Genomic DNA, 26,078 nt, shown 5'->3' on the forward strand with positions numbered 1-26,078 from the left:
TCCATCCATGTCTTTCCATTCTTACTGCTGTCATCCTAATCCAGGCCATAATCTTGTCTTGCTTGAACATTAGTTCATCTACTGTTGTTCAACTTGACATTCTGTCTTTTACCTAGGATTGTTTTTTTTCCTAAAAAAAATGAGATCGTATTATTCTCCTTCTTAAAGCTCTTCAGCAGTTCCCTACTGTTTATAGGATAAACCCCTGGCGTGGTTTAGGGACCTCCCTTGATCCTCATCCTCATCTTTGTCACCCTCTCTTCTCATACCCTCTTTGCCACCCCTCTCCTACCCACCCACCCCATACGCTTTTTTCCAGACCTACCAAACTACTTTCAAGTGTGGGCTTTCTTGTTTCAATACTGACTTTTTATATTACTTTAGCCTTTAAATGCTTCCTTTACTTTGCCAATCTCATTTATTTTTTCTCTATTTGTTTTAGGATACTGATATCTGATATGGACATTGTTCTTAAAGCTTCTCTTTGAAAAAATAACTTTAGAATCCTATGAATGGATGGATGAGTGTCTGTGTGTGTATGATAGTCAACATTTCCTCATATGGTTGTCAATTTTTTTTATTAAGTTCTTTATCTATTAGTGTTATTATAGATTCCGTGTACATATGGAGACATATCTGTCCCCAGCCTCATTCCACAGAATATCTGAGGTTTATAGGGACTCTAAATCTATTATTGTTTCATTCTGCCATCTAACTGATTTTCTGTTTAGGTAATATTGTTGTTATGCTTTGCCACCAAAAATCAATTTGCAAAAGGCAGCTACAGAGAAGAAAAGAGAGAGAGAGCAAGCCATGTCCAAGAGGGCAGTATAGTAAGCACAGATTTAGAGCTCTGACAAGAGCCACTGGTATTGGTATTGGTTGGGAACTTTTATTCAAGTGGTGTCTGTGGTTGTGAGATATGACCTGTTCAAGTGAAGCAGTTCTGAGGAGGGGTGGGCTGAGTATGACACGCATAAAGGGGAGGGGAGTCAGTGTCACACAGAGGGGTGGAGACAGAGCTCTGCTTCATCAGAGTAGTCCAGAAAGGAGAGTGGTCAATGGGACAGGTAGAGGGAGGGGTGCTAGTTGCACATTGTGGGGAAGGAACTAGTGAAAAGAACTGAGAGGCTAAGGAAGGAACTTGAGATGAATTTTAACTCCACGGAAGGTTCATTTGACTCCTACTTTGGAATTCTGTTCCCTAGATGAGGTAGATAAAGCTCAGATCCCTGGAGCTCATCTTCCCACAGTGCAGATTTCAGTTAGACTGAGAAGATTTCCATGCCTACTGACAAGAGAGAGTGGGCAGGTGTGACTGATGAATTCTTTTTTACACTAAGGATCAAGACTGGAAGGAGAGACCTCTAGATGACAGACTTTTGTAGAATCCTCATCCTCAGTTCTCCCACCTGCACTTTCTCCTGCTGTTCAGAATCCTCAGGCAGGATATAAGTTCTATTCCTGCTTTGTGCCTGTTAGTTTCCACTACATCCTTATCCTCGGGACAGGATTCAGGCATCAACATGAAGTGCATCCTGTTAACCTTGCTGATGGTGACTGGTGAGTGACTGAAGGTATCTCTTTGTCAAGTAGATTAGGACTGTATTGGGGGTGAGGCTGTGAAGCTGTGTTAGAGAGGAGAGCTGGTGGATCAGGAACATGAAAGTTTGGAAAATAGGTGATATGCTAATCATTTTCCATACAGGCTCAGTCATTTGTAGGACCTAAGTAAAACTTTTTATTATGGGCTTAAAACTTCCTGTGAATAGAGTTCTTAGGCTGAAACATGGAAGTATGCCAGAAGGGAGGATGGAGATAGGAGCCTGGAAGGGGGCATAGGAATTTATAAAAGACAAAAAACAAAAACAGCAGGTGTTCTGCTATAAGGTTCAAAAGGAAAAGGTAGATTTTGCTCTTGGGGCTTTAAAACATAATGTGTAGTAATAATAATAATAATAATCACCATCACCACCGCCACCATAAAAAATATACTTATATACTACTTATATAATGGATACTGCTTTGTTTTCTACATATTGTCTCATTTAATTCTTATAATGACTTTGTGAGCTAAATATTATTATTGTTCTCATTTTATTGATGAAGAAACTGAGGCACAGAGTAAGTAAGTAACTTGCCCATAACGAAATTAGCATAGCTCTGTAATTAGGCAATTATGCTCTCCTACTTAATAGTTATGTGGCCTGGGACAAATACCCTAACCTCTCTGAACCTCACTTTTCTTATGTGCAACATGAGAAAAATAATATCTATCTTTTAAGGATAAGCAATGCTTTATAAAGCTATATTAGATGGAGTGGAGTTAACCAAGTTAAAGGAGGTAGGAGGTGGTTAGGTTGTTTCAGACAGAGGAACCAGCAAGTGTGAAGGTCGTGAGGTGTGAGATGTTTAACTAAAAGCCCACCTGTGTGGCTGGAGTGCAGAGGAAGGAAATTGATTAAGAGTCATGTGGTAGAGGGTCTTCTAGCCTTGATTTTAGAAATGATCCTGGGTGTAATAAAAGGCCTTTAAAGAGTTTTAAATATGGGAATTACTTAACGACATTTATGATTTAAAAATATTCATGTGACTTCAGTATGGAGAATGGATTTGGGTAGAGATATGGGATGTGTGTGGGAAAGATCTGAAAGAGAAATTTAGGAGACTGTTGCAGCTCTCCAGACAACAGAATAGACTAGGGTGGTGGCAGTGAGTATGAAATAAAGTAAAGGGATTCTAGAGATAACAATGAAACAAAAGCGATGATCAATTGAATGTGAGGAATGAAGGGTAGGGAAAAGTAAAGGATGTCATCCAGATTTCTGGTTGGGTGAATGGCAGTACAATTTACTGAAATAGGGAACACTGGGAAAGAAAGAGGTATTTGGGAAAGAAGACAAGTTACATTTTTGACTTACTGAGTTTGAGGTGCCTTTGAGACATCAAATGGAGATGTCCACTTGAATATAAGGGTCTGGAACTCAACATGGGATTCTGAGTTGGGATACAGATTTTGGAATTTTGGGAATATTGGCAGAATTTGAATTCATAGGAATGAGTGGAAAAGGTTACTTGAGAAGAGCTTATGGAAAAGAAATGTGTAAAAGATGTAAGTATGAAGAGTTCTAACTGCCTTTCTTGATTTTAAATACTTATTTTGAAATAATTGTACATTTACAGGAAGTTGTAAAAAATGTACAGAGAAGTCCCATGGTATGGATGTACCGCAGTTTTGTTTAACCATTCACCCATTGAAGGACATCTAGGTTTTTTCCAGTTTTTGTCTTTTACAAATAAAGCTGCTACATTATTGTGTGATAATAAATTTTTATTTCTCTGGGATACATCCCCAAGAAAGCAGTTTCTGACCATATGGTAATTGTATGTTTAGTTTCATACAAGTCTGCCAAATTATTTTCCAGATTGACTGTACCATTTTACATTCCCACCAGCAATGTGTGAGTGAGCTGTTTTCTTCACATCCTTGCCAGCATTTGGTGTTGTCACATTTTTCATTTTAGCCCTTCTGTTAGATATATAGTAATATCTCATTGTAGCTTTAATGTTCATTTCCCCAATGACTACTGATGTTGAATATCTTTTCATTTGCCTATTTACCATGTGTGTATTCTCTTCAGTGAAGTGTCTGTTGTTGTCTTTTGCCCATTTTCTAATTAGATTGTTTGCTTTTTTGACTGTTGAGTTTTGAGAGTAATTAGTCTAGATACAAGTCCTTTGTAAGATATGAGGTTTGCACATATTTTTCCCAATATCTAACTTGTCTTTAAACCTTCTCCAGCGGGCCTTTTATAGAGCAGAAGCTTTTAATTTTGGTGAGGTCCAATTTATCATTTTTTTGTTTTATGGATTTTGGTTTTGGTGTTATGTCTAGGAACTCTTTGTGTAGCCCCAGATACTGAAAATGTTCTCTTTTTTTTTTTCCTCGCTAAGTTTTATATTTTATATTCAAGGCTATAATCCATTTTAAGTTAAATTTTGCATAAGGCGTGAGGTTTTCCTGGAGGTCCTTTTTTGTTTTTGGTCTATGGATGTCCAATTGCTCTAGTACCATTTGTTTAAAAGGCTGTACTTCCTTCATTGAATTGCTGTTGCACCTTTGTCAAAAATCTGTTGGGCATACTTGTATGTGTCTATTTCTGGACTTTCTATTATGTTCCATCAATTTGTGTATTAGTTCCTCTGCCAATACCACACTGTCTTGATTACTGTAACTATGTAAGTAAATCTTAATATTGAGTAGAGTGATCTCTTCCACTTTATTATTCTTTTTTAAGATTGTGTTAGCTATTCTAGGACCTGTGACTTTTCCTGCAAATTTTTCAATAAGCTTCTCTCTGTATATAATAAACCTTGCTGGAATTTCGATAGGAATTTCATTAAACCTATAGAACAGTCTGGGGAGAACTGGCATCTTTACTATGTTGTTTCCCAGTCTGTGAACACAGCATGTCATTCCTTTTATTTAGTTCTTTGATTTCTTTCATCAGCATTTTGTAACTTTCAGCATAAAGATCCTGTACATATTTTGTTAACTATATGCTTAATTATTTAATTTTCTTTGGGGTGATTGTATATGGTATTGAATTTTTAATTTGGGGTTCCGTATGTTCATTGTTAGTATATAGAAATGTGATTGAATTTTCTGTGTTGATTTTGTGTTGATTTTGACGTTGCTGAACTCAAGTATTCTAGGATTTTTTTGTAGATTCCTTGGGATTTTCTATGTAGACAATCGTGTCACCTACAAATAGGGGCAGTTATATTTCTTCCTTTCCAATGGGTTTGTCTTTTATTTCTTTTCCTTGCCTCATTGTGGTGGCTAGAATGTATAATACTATTTTGAGTAAGAGTGATGAAAGTGAACAACGTTCTCTTATTTCAGATCTTAGGGGGAAAGCATTCAGTTTTTCACCATTGAGTATGATATTAGCTGTAGGTTTTTGTAGATGCTTTTTATAAAATTGAGATAATTATTCTCCTTTCTAGGAGAATAATTATTAGAAGTGGATATTGGATTTGCCAACTGCTTCCCACTCCTCTGCACTAATTGACATAATAAACTTTCCTCTTTAGCCTGTTGGTATGATAGATCACTGATGGATTTTCAAATATTGAACCAGGCTTGCATACCTGGAATAAGCCCCACTTAGTAGTGGTGTATAATTCTTTTTATACATTACTGGATTTGATTTTCTAATATTTGTTGAGAATTTTTGTGCTTAAGTTGATGAAAGATATTGGTCTGTTGTTTTCTTTTCTATACTTTCTTTGTATGGTTTTGTTATCAGGATAATACTAACATGATAAAAGGAGTTGTGAAATATCCTGTCCTATTTTTTGGAAGATGTTGTATAAAATTGATGTCAATTTTTAAAAATAAAAGATTTTATTTCTTAGAGACGTTTTAGGTTCACAGAAAAATTGAGGGGAAGGTACAGATTGCCCATATCCCCCTCTACACACATGCATTGCTTCCCCCGTTATCAACATCACTCACTAGAATGGTACATTTGTTACAACTGATGACTCTACATTGACACATCAGAATCACCCAAAGTCCATAGTTTACCTTAGGGTTCACTATTGGTTTTGTACATTCTGTGGGTTTGGACCAATGTATAATGACATATATCCATCATTATAATATCATACAGAGTAATTTTTCCTAAAAATCCTCTGTGCTCCACTTATTCATCCACCTTCCCACACTTCTGCCCCTTCCCCCAACCCCTGGCAACATTGATCTTTTTGCTGTCTCCATAGTTTTGCCTTTTCCAGAATGTCATATAGTTGGAATCATACAGTATGTAGATTTTTCAGATTGCTTTTTTTACCTAGTAATATGCATTTAAGCTTCCTCCATATCTTTTCATGGCTTGGTAGCTCTTTTTTTTTTTTTTTGTAGTGCTGAATAATATTCCATCATCTGAATGTACCACAGTTTATCCATTCACCTATTGAAGGACATCTTGGTTGCTTTCAAGTTTTGGCAGTTATGAATAAAGCTGCTATAAACATCCATTTGCAAGTTTTTGTGTGGACATAAGTTTTCAGTTCCTTTGAGTAAATACCAAGTAAGATTATTACTGGATTATATGGTAAGGGTATGTTTAGTTTTGTACTTTTAGACCAAACTGTCTTCCAAATGGCTATACCATTTTGCATTCTCATTGGCAATGAATGAGAGTTCCTGTTCCTCCACATCATCACCAGCACTTGGTGTTGTCAGTGTTCCGGATTTTGGCCATTCTAATAGGTGTGTAGCAGTATCTTGTTATGATGTGGAACATCTTTTCTTATGCTTATTTGCCATCTTATTTGTATATCTTTTTTGGTTAGTGTCTGTTAAGGTCTTTGGCTCATTTTTTAATCAGGTTGTTTGATTTCTAATTTTTGAATTTTAAGAATTCTTTGTATATTTTGGATAACAGTCCTTTATCCAATGTGTTTTTGCAAATATTTTCTCCCAGCTGTGGCTTGTCTTCTCACTCACTTGACACTGTCTTTTGCAGAGCAGAACTTTTTAATTTTAGTGAAGTCCATCTTATTCATTATTTCTTTCATGGATCATGCCTTTGGTGTTGTATCTAAAAAGTCATCACGATATCTAAGGGCATCCACATTTTCTTCTATGTTATCTTATAGGAGTTTTATTGTATTGTGTTTAACATTCAAATCCATGATCTGTTTTGAGTTAACTTTTATGAAAGGTGTAAGATCTATGTTTAGATTCATTTTTTTTTGCATGTTGATGTCCAATTGTTCCAAAAGCATTTGTTGAAAAGAAGATCTTTGCTCCATTGTATTCCCTTTGCTCCTTTGTCAAAGATCAGTTGACTATATTTATGTAGGTCTATTTCTGGGCTCTGCGTTCTGTTCTATTGATCTGTTTGTCTGTTCTTTCACCAATACCACGCCATCTTGATTACTGAGCTTTATAGTATGTCTTGAAGTCAGGTAGTGTCAGGCCTCCAACTTTGTTCTTCTCCTTCAATATTGTGTTGGCTATTCTGAGTCTTTTGCCTCTCCATATAAACTTTAGAATCAGTTTATCTATATCCACAAAATAACTTGCTGGGATTTTGATTGGAATTGAATTGAATCAATAGACCAAGTTGGGAAGAACTGATATCTTGGCAATATTGAGTCTTCCTATCCAGGAACATGGGATATCGCTTTATTTATTTAGTTCTTTGATTTTACTCATCAGACTTTTGTAGTTTTCCTCATATAGATCTTGTATATATTTTGTTGTGTTTATACCTAAGTATTTCATTTTTGGGGGTGCTAATGTAAAAGGAACAGGCATACTTTGGAGATATTGTGGGTTTTTTTCCAGACCACTGCAATAAAGTGAATATCTCAATAAAGGAAGTCACACAAATTTTTCAGTTTCCTAGTGCATGTAAAAGTTGTGTTTACGCTATACTGTAATCTGTTAAGTGTGCAATAGCATTATGTATAAAAGAAGAGGGTACATACCTTAGTTAAAATTACTTTATTGCCAAAAAATGGTAACCATCATCTGAGCCTTCAGCAAGTATAATCTTTTCCCTGGTGGAGGGTCTGCCTTGATGTTGATGGCTACTGACTGATCAGGGTGGCTGTGGCAATTTTTCAAAATAAGACAACAGTGAAATCTGCTTCATCGATTGACTCCTCCTTTCATGAACAATTTCTCTGTAGCATGCAACACCGTTGACAGCATTTTACCCACAGTAGGACTTCTTTCAAAATTGGAGTCAATCCTCTCAAACCCTGCCACGGCTTTATCAACTATGTTTATGTAATATTCTAATTCCTTTGTTGTCATTTCAAATCTTCACAGCATCTTTACCAGGAATAGCTTTCATCTCAAGAAACTGCTTTCTTTGCTCATCCATAAGAAGCAACTCCTCATCCGTTAAAGTTTTATCATGAGATTGCTGCAATTCAATCACTTCTTCAGGCTCCATTTCTAATTCTAGTTCTCTTGCTATTTCCACCACATCTGCAGTTACAGCTCCTCCACTGAAGTCTTGAATCCCTCCAAGTCATCCATGACAGCTGGAATTAACTTCTTCCAAACTCCTGTTTGTTGATATTTTGACCTCTTCCCATGAATCGTGAATGTTCTTAATGGCATCTGGAATGGTGAATCCTTACAAAATGTATTTTTTTTTTTTTTTTGGTAAGGAAGATTAGCCCTGAGCTAACATCTGTTGCCAATGCTCCCCTTTTTTGCTGAGGAAGATTGGCCCTGGACCAACATCTGTGCCTGTTTTCCTCTACTTTATATGGGATGCTGCCGCAGCATAGCTTTGATAAGTGGTGCGTAGGTCCACTACTGGGATTCCAACTGGTGAACCCTGGGCCGCAAAAATGGAGCATGCGAACTTAACCGCTATGCCACTGGGCCGGCCCCATCCCTTGTAATTTTTTTTGATAGCTAGACATAGTGTACTGGGTCAAAGAAACTGTTATAAACAGGCCTTTAGCAATGTGGTAGGTGAGATGTGGGGGGATCTATAGTCCTAGGATTAGATATCAGTCTTTTAGTGAGCCTATGCCTCTGGACTGTGAACTTCATAAACATGTCTCGGTTTTTTCCTTTCCCCTTAGGTGGGAGAGAATGCCTAGAGTGGGCTGGAGTTAGGTGTTTCCCTTCCCCAAGGTCGGCTAGTCTCTGATAATACCCCAGCAGGTTAGGCTCTGTCTAAGTAGTTTCTCCTGAGGACAGGTCTTGTTAAGAAGAACAGAATGCTCTGGCGTATTTAAAAATGTTTTCTTTTCCTTTCCCCTTGCCAGAAGCATGAGGGGATTTTTTTTTCCAGTATTTACTGTGAGAACCTGGTTGAGCTCCTGGAGGTAAGATTCACAAAATTGTGGGGGCCTCCCTATAACTGGGTTCCCTTGGAGAGTTTAACTCTCAGAATTGTCTGCACGGAGCCTCCAGCAAGTCATCTGTAATAGTTCAGGTTTTCCTATCCTGGCACAGGTTTCCGCTGTGGTTTTCACTTGTGAGTCTCTGCTTTGGTAAGCCACGACTCCTGGTATTCACATGTCTGGCTCTCTAATGTTGAGGGCAGTGCTTTGCCCTATGTCCTCAACTCTCTTATGGATCCTAGGAGAGTTGTTGGTTTTTCAGTCTGTTCAGCTTTTTACTTGTTGCTAAGATAGATTGGTGACTTCCAAGTCTCTTTCATGTGGAACTGGAAACTGGAAGTCTCCCTTTTCTTTTTTACATCTTCTATTTCTGTGCTGAGATTTTCTATTTAAAAAATTGTTTCAAGAGTGTATGTAATAGTTGTTGAAGTATTTTTATGATTGCTGCTTTAAAATCATTGTCAACAATTCTGTCATTTTAGTCGTATTTGTTTTGGCATCTTTTCTCATTTTAGTAGTGATTTTCTTGGTTCTTGGTCTGATGAGTGATTTTTCCATTACATCCTCAACGTTTTGGGTATTATGCTTTAATCCTATTGGGTCCTATTTAATCTTCTTTGTTTTAACAGGCAATTACCTCCATTTAGGTGTAGTGCACAGATCTGGGTGAAGGTCGGCGTGGGGATTGAAACTCAGCTCCACGCTGGGCTTTGCTTTACCAAGATGGGTAGCAGTGTGCTGACTAGCTCTGCCTTACATAGCCCTGTTCAGTCTCATTGTTGTCAAATTGTGGTAAAGGCTCAGTAAGCTGCTAGGCCCTGGGGACACAGGGCAAGGTGTAGTGGAAGGAGGGAAGCAGAGTCCTGTTAGCCCTGCCTTCCACTGCTTCCTTTAGCCTCCTTGCTGCTGTGCAGAGGCTCAGCTTTCCCCTGGATGCCACTCAAACTACTCTGGTTGGGGAATTGGAGTATTGACTGCTTCCTGTGGAAGTGGGGGAAGAAGATTGGCTTCCTGCTCAGCCCTGCTGAAACCGTGGGAGGTGGGCATTTTTCCATTGTTGTTTGATTAGAGTAGGATGGTTATTATCAAAAGATTTCCTTTCTGTTAGACCACTCTTTCCCTTTCGTTTGGCTAGGTGAAGCAGGTTTTCCTTGGAGCTTTTTTTTCTGTCTTAGCCTGTTGGTGGTTCTGGGTTGCAGACTTCTCCAGTGCCCCTTCCTGAATCTATAGGATGTAAAAAGAAAACCCGGGAAAGTTACTGCCATGTTCCTTAAGTCCTCGGGTTCCTAGGCAGTCCACTTTCTTCTTTTCACCTTTCAGAGTCTGTCTATGTTTGTTTGTTGTGTTTATTGTGCAGGGATTTTTTAGTTGTAAAAGGGAATAACTGGGAAGAATGGGGCTGCTCCATCTCGGACCAACTGGAAATTGAGCTCTAATGTTTTAGGGGCTAGTAGAAGATGACAGACCAGTAAAGTACCTTAAGAGGCAGGAGGAAATAAAAATGTGATTTTACACAATCAGGGGAGTCTATTTCTAGGATGAGGGAGTAGTTAATGCGTTCTGTGCCTGTAAAGAATTAGGAAAGTTAAAGCTGTAGACACAGTGAAGGCAGATAGTTGCGTTAATATGGAGTTAAGATTTGCTGAGTTGAAGTATGACTCAAGGATGTTAGGACAAGAGAGCTCTGAAGAGTAATTAGAGTGTAGTTGAAATGATTAATAAAGGAATCTCACTCAGGTAGAGAGCGAAGTAAAAACAGGCAGGGACTGCTTGGAGATGGAAGGGAAAAGAAGAGTCAATATGTAAGTTTCTAATGAGTTCTTAGAATCAGTGACTTTGTAAAGCTCTATCAAGAGGGTCACAGCCTTGGGTCATAGGGCATCAGGGCTTTGGTGGAAAGAAACCTGAGCACATTTAGAATAAATGGCCAATATTTTTTTGGGGGGCTCAGCTAGGTATTTATATTAATTAGAAGACTTGTTCCTCAGCTTTCCTTGGAAATCCCAGTGGCTTGAAGAAACTCTGCCTATCTTGTTGCTAGAGGTAAGATGAAGGTAGCAATAGTGCAGACTTCTTAGAGGCTAGCTGGAAGTGGTCTGGAGTCAGGGATAGATTGTGGGAATTAAGTAAGACTTAGATTTATGTACTGGAACACCTTAGAGTAAGAAGGAATGTGAAGATTATCTATCCCAGTGGTTCTCAACCTTTTTAAGCATGAGGACACATTTTAGTCTCAAAATGTTTTGAATCTTTTAATGATAATCATTGATTGAAAATTATGTAATAACAAATGATGAATTAATTATCCTTGTTAAAGCAATTTTTACTTTATCAAACTAATGTTTAACTGGATTTTCTGTCAACTCTACATTTGAAATAGAGCTCATATCCATCTGTTTATCTACTGTGCTCCATCTCCATTGCTGCCACATTAATGTAAGCAACATCACTTTTTTGCCAGATCTACTTCAATAAACCTGTTTCCAATTTGGCCCTGTTCCAGTCCATTTCTAATCAGAAGCCAGTGATGTTTAAAAAATATGATTGGATCATACCACTCCTATCCATCAAATTCTTCAACAGATTTCTTTTACACTTAGAATAAAATTCAAACACCTGACTATGGCTTTCAAGCCCTGCTTGGTGAGGTCTCTGCCTTCTCTGTAGGCTCATCTTTTCCTCGCTCTCTATGCTTCAATCTCACTAGCTCCTTTCAGATTCCTGAGAACTCCTGGTTCTTCTCCATCTTTGAGCCTTTGCACATGCAGCTCCTCTCCTGGAAAGCTCTTTCTCTTACTTTTTTCTCTTACTCTTCCCATGGCTAGTTTGTCTCATCGTTGATGTCTCAGAATTAATTGTTACTTTCTCAGCGAGTACTTCTTTACCCACCCAAACTAAATTAGATCCTTCATTTACCCCCTCTTAGTATTCTTTCTCATAGAACACTGTTACTTTCTCATCACAATTTGTAACTATTCATTTATATGCTTGTTTATTTGCTTATTGTCTACCTCCCTTATTTCATGAAGGCAGAGTCTACTTCTGCCTTTATACTTAGCATCCAATACATTGCCTGGTATGTATAAGTATTCAGTAAATATTTTTTTCAATGCATATATGATTTGGAAAAAAGTACACACATATATGTGTATATAACACTAACTTTTAGTCTTCTGATGATGCTTGCTTCACATATGGATTCATAAAACTATTGTATTGATTTCAGAGCCTCCCAGGGGACCACTGCACACAAAGTGAGTTCTACTCCAATCTCTCATTAATTCATTTGTGTAATACATACATGTAGAGTTCCTACTATGTGCCAGACATTGTGCTAGTTGCTGGGGATATTGTATAAGTCATTGTTCCTTCACTACTTATTGTCTACAAATGAAAAACCCATAGACCCAGAAACATAAATTGACATAGCAAGTGAAGCCCAAATTGGAACATACATTTTTTTAATTAATATTTTTATATTTTCTTGCCTCCTTTCCTAAACTGGAGAAAGCAGGATTTGATCTCAATTATTGAACCCACCAACCAAATGCCACCAAGAACACACCAATAATTAAAAAAATAGTGAAGTTTATTTTGCTTTATGCAGCAGGGAGGACACACTCCAGAGAACCTCAGAAGTGCCCCAGTAAAGGGAGTTGGGAGGGGCATCTTACAGGGTTTGAGTTTGTGCTGGATAATTCTGAAGATGGAGTTCAGAATTAGATGCAGTCGAGAAGAAGAAGCAATTTGTTAATTGGGTACCTCAAAAGTTTTATTTAGGAGGTAGAAGGATTAAATTAGGGCTAGAACTGTCACTGGTAAAAAACAGCAATAATGCAAAAAAAGGAGATATCAGTGAATAGCTAATGTTTAGTCATTTGGGGATTCATGGAGGGGCTTTGTCTATGTCTTTTTCTGAGCATTGTTTTGCACTTTCTCAACATAAAAATGTTCTTGAAACTGGATTAGTAAGAAATAACATTTACTGAACACTCATTATATGCCAAACATTCTTCCAAGCAATTTACATTTATTAACACATTTAATCCTTACAACAACCCTAGGAGAGAAGTTCAGTTATGATCTCAGTGTACAAATAAAGCAATCAAGATATAAAGATTTACATAATTTGTTCAAGTTCATACTACTAGTAGGGATAGAGCCAGAATTTGAATCCAGGCACCTGTTTTCAGAGAATAAGTACTGTAATATATTTAAGTGCCCATCTGTACAAAGTATCTCTCCCTATATTCTCATACCAGAATTAAAATTTTAATTTTAATTTTATTTAATTAATTTATTTCTGTTGGAGTTGTGATGACTGGTCTCAGAGCATCCCTGCAATTGACTAGTAGGAAAAGTCAGGGAGCTGTAGCTGTAGGAAGGGCTTCATTACTGTAACTGTGGATCAAGCCAAGAAACCTTAAGCCTTTGCGAGACTGAAAATGAGCTAAGCTAGAGCAGCAGACAGGGTGAGGAGAAGCTGGGAGCTCATGTAGAGGAGAAGTGCACACGTGGGATTTGGAATCACATAGACTGAAGTCTAAATCCTTGAACCAACCATCATTCACTAGTTGTACGATCTTAAGTAAGTTTCCTAATGTTAAGTTTTTATTTTTTATTATTATTATTACTTTATTTTTTAGTACTATTTCTTTTATTAATACCATAAACTAGATATTATTATTATACACAAATACTGTTTATTTGGATTTACATACATGCTTCCACTGAATAGTATTTTAATCCTTTTTCTCAGACCATCTGCTAGATCATTTTCTTTCTTCTTTTTTTTTTTATTATTTTATTTTTTCCCCCCAAAGCCCCAGTAGATAGTTGTATGTCATAGCTGCACATCCTTCTAGCTGCTGTATGTGGGACGCGGCCTCAGCATGGCCAGGGAAGTGGTGCGTCGGTGCACGCCCGGGAACCGAACCCCGGGCCGCCAGCAGCGGAGCACGTGCACTCAACCGCCAAGCCACGGGGCGGCCCTCTTTCTTCTTTAATTACATTCTTTAGAAGTTTCTTTTGTATAGGTCTCTAGGTAGTAAACTCAGCTTCTGTTTATATGTAAATTTTTTTCACCTTTGTTTTTTTTTTTGTTAATGTGCCTCGGTTTGCCTTTTGTTTATTGAGGTCATAATAGTTTATAACATTGTGAAATTTCAGTTGTCCGTTATCATTTGTCAGTCACCCTGTAAATGTGCCCCTTTACCCCTTATGCCCATCCCCCAACTCCCTTCCCCTCTGGTAACCATTAACCTGTTCTCTTTGTCCATCTGTTAGTTTATCTTCCACATATGAGTGAAAGCATATAGTGCTTGTCTTTCTCTGTCTGGCTTATTTTGCTTAATATAATACTGTCAAGGTCCATCCATGTTCTTGCAAATGGGACAATTTTGTCTTTTTTTATGGCTGAGTAGTATTCTATTGTATATATATACCACATCTTTATCCAATCATCAGTCAGTGGGCACTTGGGTTGCTTCCACATCTTGGCTGTTGTGAATAATGCTGCAGTGAACACAAGGGTGCATAAGTCTCTTTGAATTATTGATTTCAAGTTCTTTGGATAAATATCCAGTAGTGGGATAGCTGGGTCATATGGTATTTCTATTTTTAATTTTTTGGGAAATCTCCATACTGTTTTCCATAGTGGCTGCACCAGTTTGAATTCCCACTAGCAGTATATGAGGGTTCCCTTGTCTCCACATCCTCTCCAACATTTGTTATTTTTTGTCTTGGTGATTATAGCCATTCTGACAGGTGTAAGGTGATATCTCATTGTAGTTTTGGTTTGCATTTCCCTAATGATTAGTGATGTTGAATATTGTTTCATGTGCCTGTTGGCCATCTGTATACCTTCTTTTGAAAAGTGTCTGTTCATATCCTCTGCCCATTTTTTGATCAAGTTGTTTGTATTTTTGTTGTTGAGTTGTATGAGTTCCTTATATATTTTAGAGAGTAACCCTTTGTTGGATATATGCTTTGGAAATATTTTCTCTCAGTTGGTGGGTTGTCTTTTCGTTTTGTTCCTGGTTTCCTTTGCCTTGCAGAAGCTCTTTAGTCTGATGAAGTCCCATTTTTAAATTTTTTCTTTTGTTTCCCTTGCCCAGGTAGACATGGTATTCAAAAAGATCCTACTAAGGCTGATGTCAAAGAGTGTACTGCCTATATTTTCTTCTAAGAGTTTTATGGTTTCAGGTCTTACCTTCAAGTCTTTGATCCATTTTGAGTTAATTTTTGTGTATGGTGAAAGATAATGGATTACTTTCATTCTTTTGCAGGTGGCTGTTCTGTTTTCCCAACACCATTCATTAAAGAGACTTTCCTTTCTCCATTGTATGTTCTTGCCTCCTTTGTTGAAAATTAGCTGTCTGTAGATGTGTGGTTTTATTTCTGGGCTTTCAATTCTGTTCCATTGATCTGTGTGTCTGTTTTTGTGCCAGTACCATGCTGTTTTGATTACTGTAGCTTTGTAGTATATTTTTGTTAATAATTTTATTTATTTATTTTTCCCCCAAAGCCCCAGTAGATAGTTGTATGTCATAGTTGCACATCCTTCTAGTTGCTGTATGTGGGATGCAGCCTCAACATGGCCAGAGAAGTGGTGCGTCGGTGTGCGCCCGGGATCCGAACCTGGGCCGCCTGCAGTGGAGTGTGCGCACTTAACCGCTAAGCCACAGGGCCGGCCCTGTAGTATATTTTTAAGTCAGGGATTGTGATGCGTCTAGCTTTGTTCTTTTTTCTCAGGATTGCTTTAGCTATTTGGGGTTTTTTGTTGCCCTTTATGAATTTTAGGATTCTTTGTTCTATTTCTGTGAAGAATGTCATTGGTGTTCTGATTGGGATTGCATTTAATCTGTAGATTGCTTTAGGTAGTACAGACATTATAACTATGTTTATTCTCCCAATCCACATGCATGGAATATCTTTCCATTTCTATATGTCATCATCGATTTCTTTCAATACTGTCTTATAGTTTTCATTGTATAGGTCTTTCACCTTCTTGGTTAAATTTATTCCTAGATATTTTATTCTTTTTGTTGTGATTGCAAATGAGATTATCTTTTCAAGTTCTCTTTCTGTTAGTTCATTGTTAGAGTATAGAAATACAATTGATTTTTTTTTTTTTTAAAGATTTTATTTATTTTATTTTTTCCCCCCAAAGCCCCAGTGGGTAGTTGTATGTCGTAGCTGCACATCCTTCTAGTTGCTGTATGTGGGACTCGGCCTCAGGATGAACGGAGAAGTGGTGCCTCGATGTGCACCCGGGATCCGAACCCGGGCCACCAGCATCGCAGCGTGCGCACTTAACCACCAAGCCACAGGGCCGGCCCTACAATTGATTTTTGTAAGTTGGTTTTGTACCCTGCAACTTTGCTGTAGTTGTTGATTATTCCTAATAGTGTTCTGATGGATTCTTTAGGGTTTTCTATATATAAAATCATGTCATCTGCAAACAGAGAGAGTTTCACTTCTTCCTTGCCTATTTGGATTTCTTTTATTTCTTCTTATTGCCTAATTGCTCTGGCCAAAACCTCCAGTACTATGTTGAATAGGGTGGTGCGAGTGGGCACCCTTGTCTTGTTCCTGTTCTCAGAGGGATGGCTTTCAGTTTTCCCCCGTTGAGCATGATGTTGGCTGTGGGTTTGTCATATATGGCCTTTGTTATGTTGAGGTACTTTCCTTCTGTACCCATTTTATTGAGAGTTTTTATCATAAATGGATGTTGGATCTTGTGAAATGCTTTCTCTGCATCTATTGAGATGGTCATGTGGTTTTTATTCCTCATTTTGTCAACGTGGTGTATCACATTGATTGATTTGCGGATGTTGAACCATCCCTGCGTCCCTGGTATAAATCCTAGTTGATCACGGTGTATGATCCTTTTAATGTATTGCTGTATTTGGTTTGCCAATCTTTTGTTGAGGATTTTTGCATCTATATTCATCAGCGATATTGGCCTGTAGTTTTCCTTCTTTGTGTTGTCCTTGTCTGGCTTGGGGTCAGGGTGATGTTGGCCTCGTAAAATGTGTTAGGAATTGTTCCATCTTCTTCAACTTTGTGGAATAGTTTGAGAAGGGTAGGTAATAAATCTTCTTTGAGTGTTTGGCAGAATTCTCCAGAGAAGCCATCTGGTCCGGGATCTTTATTTTTTGGGAGGTTTTTGATTACTGTTTCAATCTCTTTACTTGTGATTGGTCTATTCAGATTCTGTATTTCTTCTTGATTCAATTTGGGAGGTTGTATGAGTCTAAGAATTTATCCATTTCTTCTAGATTGTCCAAATTATTGGCATATAGTTTTTCATAGTATTCTCTTATAATCCTTTATATTTCTGTGGTATCTGTTGTAATTTCTCCTCTTTCACTTCTAATTTTATTTATTTGATCCTTCTCTCTTTTTTTCTTAGTGAATCTGGCTAAGGGTTTGTCAATTTGTTTATCTTCTCAAAGAACCAGCTCTTTGTTTCATTGATCCTTTCTACTGTTTTTTTTGTTGTTGTTGTTTAAATTTCATTTATTTCTGCTCTAATTTTTATTATTTCCCTCCTTCTGCTGACTTTGGGCTTTGTTTGTTCTTCTTTTTCTAATTCTGTTAGGAGTAGTTTAAAATTGCTTATTTGAGATTTTACTTGTTTGTTAAGGTGGGCCTGTATTGCTAGGAATTTCCCTCTTATGAATGCTTTTGCTGTATCCCATATGAGTTGGTGTGGTGTGTTTTAATTTTCATTTGTCTCCAGATATTTTTTGGTTTCTCCTTTAGTTTCTTCATTGATCTATTGGTTGTTCAGTAGCATGTTCTTTAGTCTCCACATATTTGTCACTTTCCTAGCTTTTTTCTTATAGTTGATTTCTAGTTTCATAGCATTATGGTCATAAAAGGTGTTTGATATGATTTCAATCTTCTTAAGTTTATTGAAGCTTACCTTGTTTCCCAACATATGGTCTATCCTTGAGAACGTTCCATGTGCACTTGAGAAGAATGTGTATTCTGCTGTTTTTGGATGGGGTGTTCTATATATATCTATTAAGTCCATCTGGTCTAGTTTTTTGTTTAATTCCACTGTTTCCTTGTTGACTTTCTGTCTGGATGATCTATCCATTGATGTAAGTGGGGTGTTAAGGTCCCCTACTATTATTGTATTATTGTTAATATCTCCTTTGAGGTTTGTTAATAGTTGCTTTATGTATTTTGGTGCTCCTGTGTCAGGTGCATATGTATTTATAAGTGTTATAAATATATACACTCTTGGTGGAGTGTCCCTTTTATCATTATATAATAAACTGTCCCTCCTTGTCTCTCATTGTGTGTTTTATCTTGAAGTCTACTTTGTCTGATATGAGTATGGAAACATTGCTTTCTTTTTTTGCCATTAGCTCAGAGTATTGTCTTCCATCCCTTCACTCTGGAGCCTGTGTTTGTCTTTAGAGCTCAGATGTGTTTCCTGGAGGCAGCATATTGTTGGCTCTTGTTTCTTAATCTGTCCAGCCACTCTGTGTTGTTTGATTTGAGAGGTCAATTCATTTACATTTAGAGTGATTGTTGATATATGAAGGCTTAATGCTGCCATTTTATCATTCATTTTCCAGTTCTGTATTTCCCTTGTTTCTTGTGTTGTGTATTTAGGACTACCTATTCAGCTTGGTAGTTCTCTATGATGGTTTTCTCAATTTTCTCCTCATTTATCATTTGTATCTCGGTTCTGATTATTTGTTTAGTGGTTACCATGAGGTTTGTATAAAAAATCTTGTAGATGAGATAGTCCATTTTCTGATAGCCTCTTATTTCTTTAGTCTAAGGTGATTCCATCCCTTTTCTCTTCCCCTTCTAAGTTATTGTTGTCACAACTTATTCCATCTTGTGTTGTGAGTTTGTGGTTAAAACGACAAGATTATAATTATTTTTGATGTTTTCCCTCCCTTTATCTTTAAGGTTGTAAGTAAATGTTTGCTAACCTCTTCTGATAGAGAGCTGCAATTTCTGATTTTGTCTGCCTATTTATCTCTTTGCCCAAGGCTTTGTAAACTCTTTCTTTTTTTTCAGGTTTGAGGGCCTTCTTGATCATTTCTTGTAGGGAGGGGGTCTTGTGGTGATAAACTCCCTTACGTTTGTTTGTCTGGGAAAATTTTTATTTCTCCATCATATATGAAGGATATTTTCACTGGTTAGAGAGTCTTGGCTGAAAGTTCTTGTCTTTCAGAATTTTGAATATATCATTCTACTCTCTCCTGGCCTGTAAGGTTTCTGCTGAGAAATCTGCTGAAAGCCTGTTAGGGGTTCCTTTGTAAGTTATTTTCTTCTGCCCTGTTCCCCTTAGTATTTTTTCTTTGTCATTGACTTTTGCCAGTTTTACTACTATATGCCTTGGAGAAGGTATTTTTACATTGATATATTTAGGAGTTCTATGAGCTTCTTCTACTTGTATTTCTAGCTTCTTCCCCAGGTTTGGGAAGTTCTTAGCTATTATTTCTTTGAAAAGCTTTCTGCTTCATTCTCTTTCTCTTCTCCCTCTGGAATACCTATAATCCTTATGTTGCACTTCTTAATTGAGTTGGATATTTCTCAGAGAATTTCTTCATTTCTTGTTAGTCTTAGTTCTCTCTCCTCCTCCATCTGAAGCATTTCTATATTTTTGTCCTCCAAGCTGCTAATTCTGTCCTCCATAATATCAGCTCTGTTATTCAGGGATTCCAGATTTTTCTTTATCTCATCCATTGTGTTTTTCATCTCCAACATTTCTGATGTGTTTTTCTTTATAGTTTCAATCTCTTTTGTGAGGAATCCCCTCTGTTCATTAATTTTATTCCTGATTTCATTGAACTCTCTATCTATATTTTCTTGTAACTCATTGAATTTTTTTATGATAGCTATTTTGAATTCTCTGTCATTTAGATTGTAAATTTCTGTGCCTTCAGGATTGATTTCTGGGTGCTTTTCATTTTCCTTCTGGTCTGGATTATTAATATATTTCTTCATAGTATTTTATGGCATGGATTTGTGCCTTCACATAGTGATAGTATTTGGTCACAGATTCCACCTGCTGCCACTGAGGGGTGGTGAGGAACTGTGTATTCTGAGCCTGCCTCAATCCCTGGCATCTGTAGCTGCTGCTTTTCTAACATATGCATGGGCGCTCTGGCTAACCGGCTGAGCTGGAGCACTGGGCAGGGTAAGGGGTACTCTCTTTCACATGCATGATCCCGGGTGCATTCTCACTCTGCCCTCGCTATCTGCTCTTCTGGGGTGCTGGCTTGATGAAGACACTCCCACAATACCTAAGCCGCCTCTGTGTGGGGCTTTCCCAGTGGCTATGAGAGAACTTGGAGAGTGAATGCCTTCCTGAGGAGGGCCGCCCCTCCCCCATCTTTTCTCAGAGCCACATGCCTGTTGTCCTGTGCCCTGGGTTGCTGTCAGGGAGGGAGAGGAGGTCCCGTTACCTCTTTCCACTTCTTCCTGTGGGTCCAGCACCTCCACCTTCAGACGTATGGCTTCATGGGTCTCTCAGACATCTTTTGTGTTGTGTAAAAAGTGTCCTTTTAGTTTTATCTTAGGGAGGAGAGTCTAAGGGAAGTGCTCACTCCACCAAGATGCTGATGTTACTCCCCTAATGTTAAGTTTTTAATCTGTAAAATAATATAAAATTTACCCACTCCAAAGTTTCTTCTGTGAAAATTTAAAGAAATTAAAAAGTACATGAAGTACTTAGTACAGTTTGTATAGGATGGAACTCTAGTACCATAGAGTCGGCTAGAGTGATTAGTAAGTGGTGAATATTAATATTATCTGGCACTGGCATCCTGAAATATATATAATCTTTGAATTTCCTTTAATCAGCTGGATTATATCCCTTAATTCTCCTCTCTTTGTGTTTCAGGTGGTGTTTCATTTGTTAGTGAAGACACGGAAGGGGTAAATCATCTTCTCTACTTATTATACCTGCATTCCAGTTACCAGTCCTGTGTGGGGACTCTGATTGCCCCTCAGTGGGTGTTGACGGCAGCACACTGCTTCTTACCATAAGTGATGGGGATCAATCCGCTCTGTTCCAAGGCTCCAAGGAGTCATCTATTTATCATGAACTCTCTTTAATATGAATAAACTTTTGTATTTACTTATAAACATATTTTATGGTAAATTAAACTACAAAGTTTCTTAAGAGAAGGAAAAAAGAGAAACAAAGGAAATAAAAAGAACATACAAGAGGAGACCAGTTTTAGATAGTTAAGAACACTGTAAGCATAAATGACTTCCCTTTACAAGAAAGGAGAGTGATCTTAGAAACAGAAAAAGCCAATTTTACAAACACAGACACACAAGAGAGTTACTACCGCTGATTTAAACAATAAGTTGTGCCTAACAGTTCCATCAAGTTGTATAATTAAAACACCAGTGCTTATTAACTCCTAAGGTGTGGAAATGGAGGAGGGGGTCATTAAGTGATCTTTCATTTATGCAGACGAGAGAGAGAATCTTATCACAAGGGTTTCTTCCCTTTTTGTTCTAATATCTCTCTCAAATGAACAGTCTTGCTCTTGTCAAAAGTTCCTCAAAGTGGCCACTGCAATTTCATATCGTCCTTGGGGAATTATGCCAATTAGAGAGAAATGTGAATTTAAATGTGAAGCAGCATGTGTTTGGTATAGAGGACCAAACAGACTGAGATGAAATGAGAACTGCAACAATCAGTAAAAACAACTTGGCCAAAGACCAGTCATCCCCAACTGGGGGCTCAGCAAAATCCTTTGCTCCAAGCAGATGAAACTAACTACAGAAGTTCTTAGGAACTCAAAAACAAGAGTAAGGAAAGTTCTTATAGTGTATAATGTCTTGTAAAAGTGACCCAAAGCAAAGCTTGTCTAAAGGATGCTTGCTATGATGAGATCTTCTAAACTTGCCAGTCCTTGGGGTTGGCTGAAGGATGGTCTTAGTAGGCCTATTCCTGTCCTATCCCTTTAGACTTCATCTTATAAACAAAGTGTCCCAACAAAATAACAAGGACATACTGAGAAACAAATGGTACTGTTGTTAGGAGACAAAATAAACTTAGCATTTGGGATCTCAACAAAAAAATTGGTGCTCAGTACCACTGTGGTACTTATCTCACTCTTGTGGTTGGAGAGACCCCTGAGTGGGAGACTCAGGGTCCTCAGGGGAGTGCCCTGTTCTGAATTTAGGGTCTTGAGCCATGTTAGTGAGTAGGTCTCAACTGCATCTCAGTGGAACATCCAGGATTTTTGACTATTGTTCTCCCAAAGGACCACCATAAAACCCTGTTAATCCAGCACGTTTTGATAGAGATGAGTAGAGCATTGTATATTCAGATGATCCTCCCTTGCTTAAAATATTTCAACTCTCTAAGCTGTTATTCATTTCCTTTGTACAGTCTCACATTTCCTGTTCCCTCCAACTCCCAAAGGAGCCTCCCTAACAGAACCTACAACTTCATAGAAACCTTGACTATCCATTTGTATGCTTCTTTCAACTGTTTCTAGGTCTCGAGTAGGAGCTTCTCTCTGGAATTATGCTAAGAGTAGAGTCCAAGCCATTGCATGTGTAACTCCTTGAGGCACCATTCACATTATAGTCTGTGTGAATGGCAACCCATTTAATTGTATAGTGCACAACCTACATAACCACATGTGGCAGCTATGCATCAAAGATCAAATGGACAGAGATGAGAGAAGGTTAAATGGATTACTATAGAAGGAAATTGTGTGTATGTGTGTGTGTATGTGTATGTGATTAGCCTCGTGATGTGTGATAGTATCAATATTTTTTGACTCCTTCATTTTCCAGTGATCTCCACATCATCTTGCATGATGGTTCCCGAAATTTTCAAGGCTTTCCTGGGGAGATTCTACCTTATGAGAAGATCATCATTCACCCAAACTTCACTGTTACTTCTCCTAAAAATGACCTAATGCTGATAAAGTTGTCTGTGTCTCTCACCTTCTTCTCCAACCAGGTTTTTCAGTTGCCTACTCTCAAGAAGAATGAAATTAAAGATTGCTTGATTCACACTTGGTTACAGAATGAATTTATCGGTGAGTGACTGTCAAAAAGAAGAGTGAACATCTTGGATATGTTCATATCTCCAGGATCTCTGAAGAATTAGGGGAAGGAATTGGAACTTATAGACCTAGTGCCAGATTTCTAAGCACATGTGTGAAGCTAAAAATGGAGCAACAATATTGGCTCTCTAGAGCAGAAGTCTCCTTTTGGGCTTTGGGAATCAAATCCTAAATCAAGGTGTTACATGTATGTGTCACATTGGTATACACTGTAGGTGGCTAGGATCAAAGATCTATGTTTAGGTATTGGTTCTGCCATTCATTATAGGGTTATGGGTAAATTCTTTAACTTCTTTGAATCTTAATTTGCAAATTGGTGAAAACCATATTTTCCCTTTACCTAACAGGAGCAATATTGTTATGAATTACAATGACAATGATAATAGCTACCATTTATTGAGCATTAATTAAGTACCATGCACTAAGCATCCTATATGTATTATACAATTGTAATAATACATCGTGTAGATAAGTTTTCTTAGGACTGATATCTTATAAATGAGGAAACCAAGACTCAGGGAGATTAGCTAATTGTCTAAAATCACAAACTTGGTGATGGCAGAGCTTGGATTCAGATCTTGTTTGATATGTGGAGTGTCTTCTCACCAACCCCCTCTTGATGCTGATGATCTGTCAAAGATGATTGACTGAGCAGGAGGATATGTTTAATCCATGATACAGTCCATTCTAACTGAGAAGCAGCTCTGAAGGAGGAGGAGGAGGCAGGATGCCTTGTGAAAATGCAAATAGGAATGGAAGTCTGTTTTATATCTTGTGCTTAGGAAATCCACCCAGTGACCTGCACAGCATTAAGACTCAAGTGAATCCTGTTTTAAACTGCAAAATATTGCTGGGTGAAAAAATTCTTGAAGACATGTTCTGTTTGGGAGACATAGTAGGAAGAAAAGAGCAATGCCAGGTAACTTTTCTCATCTCATTTGCCTGTAAGCACAATCTTTGCTCTTTCTCTTTGTCTTTGAGTCTGCTACCTCTCTTCCTGGATTTTGCAATCAGGCTAAGAGCTCAGAGAGTAAAGGACTGAAGAATGATGACTCTCTCTCCTCTGTCCTGTGTTAGAGATGAGAAATAGATTTTGGGGGAGTGTAAAGCTATCTTCCAGCTACTGCTTTGAAATTTCTGTTTAGGGAAGACTGGAAGGTAGAAGTAGTTAGTGCAGTGGAAAGAAGCTTTTATGCTATTTTCTTATATCCTGGGCCCCTTCGCATGGCAAATATAGTGGCTTTCATTTTTGTTTGGAGTTTAAGGAATTTTCAGGGGGGAGGGAAGTTCTGATCTCTTCTACTCTGTCTGACAGGTGGTCACAGCTGCACCAGCTATATGTGGCAGTGAATTACAAGGAATTATGTCTTGGGCAACTGGATGTATTCTGACAGGATATGCTATTGTCATCACTGACCTCCACAGCTACACTCCATGGATCAGGAACATTATTTCTACAAAATAAGCTGATATAGAGCTCCATTGACACCCTTAACTTGCAGCTGATCTATAGCAACTGCATTATGTCTGTCAGTCCCAGTCTTTCCTGGAATATAGGCTTGACTAGAGTTTTAAAAGACATCATTGATGACTGCTGAGTGCTGGCATGACTCTGGTTTCTTTAACTGCTTATTTGCTTATTCCCAACTCATTAATAAGTGTTTATAACGTTGAAAACATGAATGCTGGTCTTAAGAAGTGGAGTTCACCCAGAAGCTTTTTGGATTCTACCAACTCAGATACTTCTGTTAAAATATTGTCTGCTTTATCCTAAGAACACAAAACACAAGTGAGAATGTGGGGTAATAGCTACTAGGAGTCTATTTGGACAAGATGTAAACCATATAGCTGGGCAATAATTTGCTAAAATTTGGTTAAATGATTTAGCAATTCTTCTAATGACCAGGTGTCTCCTAAGAGTGTGTGTGTGTGTGTGTGTGTGTCTATGGATGGTTGCAGTTAAGGTTTGCATTAGCTACTTAAATGATCTATAGAATTCAAGTTTTGCTTAGGTTTGCTGAGGCCACCCAAAGGTCAGTGTAATTTTTGAAGTAAGTATTTCTGTATTTTGAACTATGGCTGTAACGCATATTACAAATATCAAGAATTTCATAAATGGTAGGATGGATTTTTTCCAATACATTTTTTCCAGTTTGCTGTTTTTTCATTTGCTTAAAATCACAGTATAAATAATTGTCCTGTCAATTTCTCCTAAACTCCAATCCTGTAGATGATTGGTTCCAAAGCCTTTTCTTTCCTATCTCCCATTTTAGCTTGGTCTACCAAGAACTTCAGGTAGCCTGTGCTCTGTCTTCTCTCACCATTACATCCACTTCCCTCTCTTGACATGCTCACCAATCACTGCTGCATTCCCTTTCTGGTACCTTTTTCTCTTTACATGGGTTGGGGCTAATGTTCCATTCCCTTCTCTTTAACTTAAGTCTATTGCATTGAAATGGATCCTTGGTACAAGCCAACAGATTTCAATGTAGTAAATGGAGAACACAACAATAATGGGAACAGGAAGGCTTGCCCTGTTTGGTCAGGTAGATGGTTCTTCTCTGCACTCGGATTCCTATCTTGTCTTCACCCTTCTGGTTCAATCATGTCTGACTTTCAGCTCAGGAGGAGAGGGATTACCTTTCTTCAGCCCATAACTTTATTTATAGATTACTTCAGAGATCCCTTCTACACTCATGTACATATGTTACATATTTGGCTTCTATTTACTCCTAATTTATTCTGTTTTTATTTGTTTGTTTATGTCACACCCACTCCAGTTTCCTGGAGAGTTCATTCAGTAATCTGATTATGGGTCTTCATTTCTTTTGGTTCCCTGGATAAACTATTCTAATCTCACTATGTTTATTACCACATACTTGCCTACTATTTACACACTTCTGACACCACACCTTTTTTTTCCCGGTCCACCTCCGTCTTTGGAAATATCTAGGGGATTGATATTCAGTAAACTCATTCAATTCTTAGCCTAGAATTGAAAAATTTGTAAATTTGGAAAATCATTGAACTATGTTTTATAGGTTTGTTTTATCTGTAAAACAAAAGAGTTAGACCTGGTGATCTTGGGAGTAGACACTGTGATTACCTTTC

General features: G+C 37.9%; 1 protein-coding gene across 1 annotated transcript; it reads left to right on the top strand.

Annotated features, from left to right (window-relative positions):
* The first annotated feature begins 1,505 nt into the window (after nt 1–1,505).
* LOC101392691 (serine protease 58-like) lies at nt 1,506–24,432 on the top strand. The gene is made up of 5 exons (XM_014787686.2): nt 1,506–1,563; nt 20,771–20,912; nt 22,693–22,940; nt 23,750–23,886; nt 24,283–24,432. Exons 1-5 carry the CDS (start codon nt 1,527–1,529, stop codon nt 24,430–24,432), a joined length of 714 nt encoding a protein of 237 aa, XP_014643172.2. The 5' UTR covers nt 1,506–1,526.
* Nucleotides 24,433–26,078: the final 1,646 nt, after the last annotated feature.

Source organism: Ceratotherium simum, chromosome 1, assembly GCF_057802395.1.
Source record: "Ceratotherium simum simum isolate JZ-2026a chromosome 1, ASM5780239v1, whole genome shotgun sequence".
Lineage (NCBI taxonomy): Eukaryota > Metazoa > Chordata > Mammalia > Perissodactyla > Rhinocerotidae > Ceratotherium > Ceratotherium simum.